Source organism: Propithecus coquereli, unplaced genomic scaffold (genome assembly GCF_000956105.1).
Source record: "Propithecus coquereli isolate 6110/MARCELLA unplaced genomic scaffold, Pcoq_1.0 Scaffold90, whole genome shotgun sequence".
Classification (NCBI taxonomy): domain Eukaryota; kingdom Metazoa; phylum Chordata; class Mammalia; order Primates; family Indriidae; genus Propithecus; species Propithecus coquereli.
In genome coordinates this window covers 5,545,771-5,556,133 of record NW_012155285.1, presented here as the reverse complement: position 1 = coordinate 5,556,133, position 10,363 = coordinate 5,545,771, and the positions used below count along the sequence as shown (strand labels likewise).

General features: G+C 37.9%; 1 protein-coding gene across 1 annotated transcript in view; it reads right to left on the bottom strand.

Moving 5' to 3' along the window:
- Positions 1-10,363, bottom strand: part of SUPT3H (suppressor of Ty 3 homolog (S. cerevisiae)) — a 499,577-nt gene that overhangs the window by 121,830 nt on the left and 367,384 nt on the right. Inside the window, exons 8-9 of the mRNA XM_012664653.1 lie at positions 7,435-7,547; positions 5,844-5,951 (exon numbers count right to left, since the gene is read on the bottom strand). Of these exons, the coding sequence (XP_012520107.1) occupies positions 5,844-5,951; positions 7,435-7,547 (221 nt within the window). The remainder of the gene's footprint in view (positions 1-5,843; positions 5,952-7,434; positions 7,548-10,363) is intronic.

The window sequence follows — 10,363 nt, the reverse complement described above, 5'->3', positions numbered from 1 at the left end:
TATTTGTATCAGTGGAGACCAGCATTTTCTAGTAACTCAAACTCAATGCCTTAGAATAAATGTAGATTCCTCCAGACATTCCCACAACTCTCCTTCCGTCCGTCCGTCCGTCTGTCCTTCTTTCCTTCCTTCCTTCCTTCCTCCCTCCCTCCCTGCCCTCCTATCTAATTTCTTTGGCCATCACTGCAACTCTGTTCTTTCTTTCATGTGGAAACACTTCAGATATTTGAAGATTTTTATTTCATAGCCTCTTCTTTTCTATGGTCGAATACCCCAAGTTCCTTCAACTACTTATTATGAGACATGTTTTTAGTTTCCTTCACACACCTGCTCCCCTCCTCCATTACTCTCCTTTGGACATGCTCTACTGTGTCAATGTCCATTCTATAGGATGGTGCCTAAAAACTAAATTAAAAAAAAATCCCTTATCAGTCATGTCACAATATTGGCTCCTAAGAAATTTATAGGCAAATAAAAAGTCTTTTTCATGTATGGCAACATTTATCTACATGTTTCTCATCCTATCCACCATTCTACCCATACTATCTATTGGCCCTTAAGTCTCTATAATCTATTTAAAAAATGGCTGGGCACAGTGGTTCATACCTGTCATCCCAACAACTCAGGAGACTGAGGCAGGAGGATCGCTTGAGCCCAGGAAATAAGGCTTACGTACATTATGACTGCACCTATGAATAGCTACTGCATTCCAGCTGTGGCAATATAGTGAGACCCCCACCTCTTAAAGACAAAACATTATGTTAGACTTTGCAAAATGCCGTGCTGAAATTCAAACACTGGTTTCAACAGTATTTCCTTGATCTGCTTACCTAGAAACAGTATCAAACAAGAGGGAATGAGGTTCATCTGGTATGATGGTATGATTTGTTTCTGAAAAAACAGGATAGCTTCTAGAGATGATTGCTTCATGTGTATACACAATGTTAGAAAAAAAGAAATTGACAAGACAAGGAAATCAAGGGCATCCAAATGGGGGAAAAGAGGTCAAACTATTGCTCTTTGCTGAAGATATGATCTTATATCTAGAAAACGCTAAAGATTCTGCCATGAGACTACTGGAATTGACAAATAAATTCAGCAAAGTCTCAGGTTACAAAATCAATGTACAGAAATCAGTAGCATTCCTATATGCCAACAACAGTAAAACTGAGAACCAAATCAAAGACTCAATACCCTTCACAATATCAACAAAGAAAGTAAAATACCTAGGAATATATTTAACTAAGGAGGTAAAAGACCTTTACAGGGAGAACTACAAAACATTGAGGAAGAAAATAGCAGAGGACGTAAACAGGTGGAAAACCATACCATGCTCATGGGCTGGCAGAATCAACATTGTTAAAATGTCTATAGTACCCAAAGTGATCTACAGATTCAATGAAATCCCTATTAAAATAACAACATCATTTTTCACAGATATAGAAAAAATAATTTTATGCTTTGTATGGAACCAGATAAGACCCCGTATAGTAAAAGCAATTTAAGCAAAAAGAAAAAATTGGGAGGCATCGATTTACTAGACTTCAAGCTATGCTACAAGGCTATAGTAACTAAAACAGCATGGTACTGGCACAAGAACAGAGACATAGACCAATGGAATAGAACCGAGAACCCAAATATAAAACCATCCTCATATAGCCATCTAATCTTTGACAAACAGACAAAAACATACACTGGGGAAAAGAATCCTTATTCAATAAATGGTGCTGGGAAAACTGGATAGCCACATGTAGAAGACTGAATCAGGATCCACACTTTTCACCTCTCACAAAAATCAACTCATGGTAGATAACAGACTTAAACCTAAAGCATGAAACTATAAGAATTCTAGAAGAAAATGTTGGAAAAACTCTTATAGACATTGGCTTAGGCAAAGAATTTATGAAGAAGAGCCCGAAGGCAATCACAGCAACAATAAAAATAAATAAATGGGACCTGATCGAATTAAAAAGCTTCTGCACAGCCAAGGAAACTATCACGAGAGCAAACAGACAACCTACAGAATGGGAGAAAATATTTGCATGTTATATATCCGATAAAGGGCTGATAACTAGAATCTATACAGAACCCAGGAAAATCAGTAGGAAAAAAATCAAAACAACCCTATCAAAAAGTGGTCAAAGAACACGAACAGAAGCTTTACAAAAGAAGATAGACTAATGGTCAATAGACATATGAAAAAATGCTCAACATCTCTAATCATCAGGGAGACGCAAATAAAAACCACAATGAGGTATCACTTATCTCCAATGAGAATGGCCTTTATCAAAAAGTCCCCAAACAATAAATGTTGGCGTGGTTGTGGAGAGACAGAAACACTCATACACTGCTAGTGGGACTGCAAACTAGTACAACCTCTGTGGAAAGCAATATGGAGATACGTCAAAGAGATACAAGAACTACGATTTGATACAGCAATCCCATTACTGGGCATCTACCCACAAGAACAAAAGACATTCTATAATAAAGACATCTACATTAGAATGTTTATAGCAGCACAATTCACAGTTGCAAAGATGTGGAAACAACCCAAATGCCCATCAATACATGAGTGGATTAAGAAAATGTGGTATACGTACACCATGGCACTCTACTCAGCCACAAAAAACAATGGTGAAATAGCACTTCTTGTATTATCCTGGATAGAGCTGGAGCCCATTCTACTAAGTGAAGTATCACAAAAAAGGGAAAACAAGCACCACATGTACTCACCATCAAATTGGTATTAACTGATCAACACTTAAGTGCACATATAGCACATATAGTCATTGTTCATCAGGAAGATGGCAGTGGGAAGCAGGGATGGGTATATACACACCTAATGGGTGTGGTGCATATCGTCTGGGGACATGCTTGAAGCTCTGAGTCAGGTAGGGCAAAGGCAATATATGTAACCTAAACATTTGTACTCCTGTAATATGCTGAAATAAAAAAAAGAAAAAAAGGAAAAAAAAAGAAAAGAAAAAAATCTAGAAAATTAACTTGAATTAATATCAAACTTGCTAATCTAGTATGAGGAATCCAAGCTTAACTAGCTCAGCTCCTCATTATGGTTAGGGCTCAAGAATGATACTCCTTAAAATACAATGCATTATATATTAACCCCATGCCTTGAGTTTCCAATTTCAACTCACTGTACACAGCACCACCACTTGGATCTTGTTAAAAACATCCTTTTGAATTCATCACCCTTCAGCGAAGAAATCTTTAACTGTTCCTTAATAACTCTAGCAGTCTACCACCCTATACAATCTGAGTCTTAATTTTCTTTCCTTTCTTTTTTATTTCTTTGTGACAAGGTCTTCCTCTGTTGCCCAGCCTAGAGTGCAGCTGGTGTCATCAGAGCTCACTGCAACCTCAAACTCCCGGACTCAAGCCTCCTGAGTAGCTGGGACGACAGGTGCATGTGCCACCATGCCCGGCTAATGTTTCTATATTTTGTAGAGACGGGGTCTCACTCTGTTGCTCAAGCTGGTCTCAAACTCCTGGCCTCAAGTGATATTCCCACCTCAGCCTCCCATAGTTGAGCCTTAATTTTCTAATTGAACTTCCTACTATTCCTCTTCAATGAATCTTTTGCTTGAATATTTTAAACACCGTTGGGCTTTTTCCCTTGTACGATGGTACTTATGCTGCCTCTGAGTCCTAGAGTATTCTCCCCTCTTCTACCTTCTCATCAAAGTCCTATCTTCTTTAACATTGAGCAGCTCTGCTTTCTGAAGTCTTTGACTTTAATTAGAGATGTTTTTATTTGTTTGTTTGTTTTACTTCTGCACTTTCTGTCTGGGTCACTCATCTGGAAATCAGTATATTCTTCTTAAATTGTTTGTTCATTTATTTGCTTATTTGCTTTACAAAATGTTCTTTCTCCCTTAACACAGAATCCCCTTCTGGACCCAGTTTGGTATAATACTTGATGTACAGGCCCTCGATGTTGGTTGCTAATTTTGTCAGGTGTTAAAGGGCAGGAAGGAAGACTTCCATTCTCTCTGAATGTTCATTCTGACTACCAGTCACAGGGGAGGAGGGGTGTATGCTAGCCAGGAAAAAGCTAGGGTTTTTACTAACATATTTTGTCAGGACGCTTTCTGACACTCATGCTCCCACCTCCCAGAGAGCCCAGGAAATCCAGCACACATGGGACGTTTCTCTCAACTGCTGGGTAGCTGGGAACAGAGGCTGTGGTTGCTAAGCAGTTGCCCAGGGCAGCTTGGCCACCCTTGAGAACCAAGAAAGGGGAGGAAATAAAGAATTTTCCTAGCCATGCAAGCAATCACTTGAACGTTAAAAGGAAACTAGTCTTGTTATGTTCATAGTAAATTTCCTCAATTACAAATGTTACAACAAATTTGTCTGATGTTAATGGAAAGCATACTTATACACACATTCATAAAGTGAACATGCATCAAAGACATTTTAAAGAGTGTTCTTTGACATCATAATTTGGGTTTGCAACATAAAGAAAACAAATAGTGTCTAATCAACTAAGTAAGCTTTAGGGACTTTTAAAGTATGTTGACTGATAATGATGTATTTCTTTTCTAAGAAAAAAATGGATTTTTTAATGGGCATAAACATTTTTAATCCCTACTTGGATATCAAGCCAATCGAATTCTCCAAGGGGCATAGGAAAATGTCAAATTGACTTTTGTTAATAAGGTGCTATATAGGTTATATATCTTAATACATTTTCTAATTATTCTAGAGCAGAGATACTTAAACCGAGGGTCCACAGGGTTCACAGATCCCTCAGATCCACAGAATGGCTTCAGAGGGTCTCTGAACAACCCGAAATTATATGCAAAATTGGTGAATATGTTTATAGAGAAAGGGTTTATAGATTTTATCCGATTCTCAAAGGGGTCTGTGACCTAAAAAAGATTACAACTATTTCTTAAAGACTATTTGAGTCACAATCCTCACCCATAGATACTAACAAAAGTAGGTATTTGTAATTAAGGTATAGATACAAAACAGGGCTTAGCCATTTTCAGGTTATACATTTCACCCAGCTTGATCCAAAACTCACTTCACAATTATGCATGTAGACGTTAACTTACCCTTCTTGCTGTCTTTTCTATGGTTATTAGGTCGAATTATATGAAATTGCTATTTTGTTAATAAAAAAGGTCAAATATTGACAAATACATTATACACACTGTAATACATTTCTAGTTTTTAGGTACATGCTGCTTATAGAGAATATTTTGTATACTAAAAGTGGTGCACAGTTATTACACAAAGTCTTAAAATTGGCAAGAAGACTTTATGGTCCCCATAGGTAGGGATCCCAGCAGCAGAAACCGGATCTGAAAAGGATATTATTTTCACACGGTAGGGCCAATCTAAAAACTGAAGATAAATGGAGCCAAGCTTCTTTAAATCATGTTTACAGACAAATCAATAACTGAAATAGAAAGTTATCAATAAATGTCCGGAATTATTATTACAGCAATAATAATTACCCTCTCAATCTTCTGAGGTACAATGAAATAAATAACTTTTCCAACATTATTCAATTACCTAAACTAGTTGTTCATCTCCTACGGAAATAAGAAGTCCTCTGTAAGTATCCCTTTCATTGAAGGGGTAGGAAAGCTAAGTGAGGCAAGAAAAAGGTGGGAAAAAAATCACTGTATTAAATGGATTGTCAGGGTCTTGCACATAGTAAGTACTCAATAAATATTTGTTTGAATGTTGAATGTTTTTTGAGTAAAAGCTATAAATTTCTGTATAATTTTTTTCAAAGAACTACTAATATAAATGCCAGATGGGACAACATCCACAGATATGTTACAGACAGACTTTTCTGTGATACTTACCTCAGCGGAGTTGTGATACTGAATGAAGGTTGCTGAAATGGCATGGCTGAAGGGGTCCCCAGCCTTGGTTACCATGTCCTGCCTCACAAGAAGAGCCAGATCCACTAACTGGAAGATCAGAGCAATGAAATAAAGTCACATAGTTGGAAGTAACCATGAATACCACTGAAGCAATACATTTTTTCGTTCGTTCGTTCATTTTGAGACAGTGTCACACTCTGTTGTCTGGGCTAGAATGCAGTGGCATTATCATAGCTCACTGCAACCTCAAACACCTAGGCTCAAGTGGACCTTCTGCCTCAGCCTCCTCAGTAGCTGGGACTACAGATGTGCACCACCATGCCCAGCTAAGTTTTGTACTTTTTGTAGAAATGAGGTCTCGCTCTGTTGTTCAGGCTGGTATCAAACTCCTGCCTGAAACTGTCCTCCTGCCTTGGCCTCCCAAAGTGCTGGGATTACAGGTGCAAGCCACCATGCCCAGCCTTAAGCAGTACATTGTGAATGTGACTAATAATACTTTTTGACGAAAAATCAGTATTGTGGACATGAGCATACACTTTCATTGACTGGTGAATGGACCTATCTGAATACAAATGATATATTCTGAACTTCTAGGGGAGTAGCCCTCAAAATTTATTTAATAATCACTAGTACAGATTTCTAGGGCCCAAGCCCAGATATTCTAATTCAGTAGGTCTGCTCTAAGAGTGTAGTATAGGACTGTGGTCCCCAATCCTTGGTCCATGGCCCGTTAGGGACTGGGCTGCAGAACTCTGCCCCTCCTATGGAAAAATTGTCTTCCACGAAACTTAGGAAAGGTGGGGGGGATACACAGTAGGAGGCGAGAAAGCAAAGCTTCATCTGTATTTACAGGGGCTCCCCATCACTTGCATCATTGTCTGAGCTCTGCCTCCACTCCCCACCCTACTCCTGGGGAAAAATTGTCTTCCATGAAACTTAGGAAAGGTGGGGACACACAGTAGGAGGCGAGGAAACAAAGCTTCATCTGTATTTACAGCTGCTCCTCATCGCTTGCATCACTGCCTGAGCTCTGCCTCCACTCCCTACCCTACCCCTGGGGAAAAATTGTCTTCCATGAAACCAGTCTCTGGTGCCAAAAAGGTTGGGGACTGCTGGTCTAGGAATTAGCATTTTAAACAAGAACCAAGGAGATACAGATGATTGTGGTCTAAAGACCATACTTTGAGAAACTCTGTTAGAGGGCAGTGATTCCAGACTCAGAATTTGGTAAGCACTCAGATAATCTCACATACCTAGAAAGGTTTTTTTCAAAGCTCAAAAATAATCTCCAAACAAGGCAGATGTGGACTTTGCATTTGAGAAAGAGTATGCAGGGATTCCATTTCTGGTTAGGATAAAGCTGTAAGAAACAGTCTTTTTTATCCTAACACCTGCCAGAGCTGAGGACGCAAAGAAACATAATTGAACTAAATTCTAGAAAATGACAGAATTGTCACAGGAGAGAACTCATGGCTATCATTCCTGGTAGAGCAGCAGGTAGATGAACTGATCACAGAGATAAGGAAAAACCAGCCATGTGTGGCCTGATGTGACAGACTAGAATTCTTACCTGTGCCACAGTTTCATATGCTAAATATGCCAGAATTTCCATAGCAACAACATTGGGTTTTATCTCCATACTGCTGCAGTCCAACCAGTCTCGAAATTTGGAAGCTTTTTTAGCTAGCCATTAAAAAAAAAAACAAGTGTAGAAAATTAAATTTTTATAGTGTATTAATATTGCACATTACTATCAAAAAATGAAAAATATGACTACTCAGAATTACACACAAAAAATAATGTATATAAAATGCAGTGTTTTTGAACTTTATTAATGTCTAGATGTTCTGGCCCCAAGCCCTAACTTTTAACCCTTAGGTACAAAGCAACATAATGGTTGTTTTCAAGAAATCTCTTATGCATTTGGGTCTTTTATTTTGTAACTATGCCATATGACATAGTATACTAAACCACTTAAGGTTTAACACTTCTCACATTGTTTAAGAGTAAGTTACCACTGGCCATAGCTTATGTTATAACAATAGTTGGAAGATGTACTTGCTTGATGTAACTTTAATTACTCTTAGGGAAAGAAAATCCTGTGAGAAGCAACCTATGATGAAAAAAAGAACATACAGAAACTGCATTTTTAATACTTTCCAAAATGTGTCTATTATTAGAATAGGCTCGAAGTTGTGAATTTAAAATTAATTGATATCTGGCCTGATCTAAGCATGTGATTACATTTCCCGATTACAAAGATGTCTAGATTCTTAAGCCCAACTCTCAAAACTGTCCAGACTAATTGCAACCTGCCTTTACAACACTTTTCTATTAAACCATCACCTGGCCTTGAGTATAATCTTCTGTGTTCACTCCTGCTCCTCTCCTTCCATGGAATGCTCTCCCATCACTCTTCTTCCTTCATGAGAATCCTTACCATACAGGCCAAAGGTTTACTTTCCCCACTCTAACCATTTATTGAACACTTACATCGTGACTGCTTAAAATTTCTCCTCATGTCTCTGCATACCTAACAGTACCAAGACTATACAGAACCAAGCACATATGGAATCTTTAGTTAAATATCTTTAAACTGCCATAGTGTTAAGCAGAGTCTAATTTGATATAGGGCCTTCATTAGACATTATTAATTTAACTAGTAAACTAGAGGGAAAAGATTGACAGTAAAGATTTTATCAAATCTATAAGATTATCTTTTTTTAATAAAAATCCACTGATTATTCTTTTGATTAATCTGGTCCCAGAGGTCTATAAAACACTTAACAATAACTCAAAGCATGATGTTTTTGATCTTTCTAGATAGAATCTTCATGGATTCCACATACATAAGAGTTTTCTTTTAAATAAATCACAGAAGACATTAAGTCCCGCTATCAAAGTGCATATCCAAAGCTGTCAAATGTGGCAGAATTATGATAATCCCCCTGAAAGCTATCTCCCCAAAGTAACCAATCTTCCAAATACTATCTGACATGCAACATTCCATCTAAATAGTAAGCTGCAATAGCTCACAAACACTTGTTTAACATCTGTGCAGTACTTCTGAAGTTAAAGTTAACAGGCAGCAATTTGGCAAGATCAATAAAATGTACCTTATTCACTTCTCTTGACAGACCGTTAGGACAGAAACAGATATTTTGTGATTGTGCTCTAAACAATTTATTTTAAAAGTGAGGGGAAGGATCATTAGTAGTATTCAGTCAGATCCATCCACATAAACAACAGATTTAGTAGCTTCATCACTACTGAGAATGTAAGTACTGTAAGTACTGAGAATGAAGGGACAAGGACCATGCGTCCACCACTGTATCCCCAGCACCTAGAATAGTGCCTGGTATTAGCAGACCCACAAGATATATTTCCAGAAGAAATGACTGAATGAATGGATGAAAGAAAAAAAATATTTCTTTAATAAAAAGGTAGGGTCCAAACTTTCCTATGCATCAAAAAAGATGCACAGAGTTTCCAGAAACCACTTGGGTTATGGCTATTCCACCAACAGGTGAAGATTCTCTGAGCTAATTCTCTCCTTGTCACCTAGAGAAGGATTGCTTCAGAGACGGACCCTTCCAGTATATTGCTGGTTCCAGCAAAAGAGGCATACATACCCCTAGTTATGACAGTTTGTTTACATGAAGAGGTGAGGTGCCTCAGAATGAATGAGTTTCTTCTCCTTTGCCCCTCTTCCCAACATATCAGCAAAAAGGGTATTCTGGAAATTGATTAACAATGTAAACAGAATCCTAAACAATGACCAAAATTTCCTAGGATTATCAGCTTTCTGAAACTACCTGGGTTTTCAGTATGTGCTAGACTTAAAACAACTTTACATAATAACTTCATATGGAAATTTAAGATTTTCACACACTTTCTATTCTTATCAATGATCCCTAACAAAATTTAAATTTCTTACAATATTTCATTCTCTCATTCCTGCATACTATTTCACTTCTATCCTATCCCTCTCACCAGCCTTTCAATTTCTGATCCTTCCCTCAGGGTCCTCTGTAACACTCATTCCACTCCAAAGAAATTCCTCTGTGACTTTAACCTCTTCAAAATCACTGCTTTTTGTATTAAGGTAATCAATAAGGTATATTTTATTGATCTTGCCAAATTGCTCTCCTTGGAGAGCATGGTTTTCCTTAGAATCTTCCACAGTAGGGACTCCTGACTCCCTTCCTTCTACACATATTTATGAGCAGCTATTGTTTGTCAGCCTGTTCGTTTTGCCAGATAGCAGAGGACCTGTAGGCAATATCTTCATTGTCTTAGTTGCTCCCACAGGAAAAATATAAAACACCAAGTAGACTGACAGCAGACTTCTACCAACAGAGGCCAAAAGACAATGGAATTATGTTTTAACAAATAACGATAAGCCTGTAATTTCCTACCTGACTAAACAGTCATTTAAGTATGGGGGCAAAATAAAGCGACTTTAAGACAAAAATGAGTGAGTGCTTTAAGCCCTTACA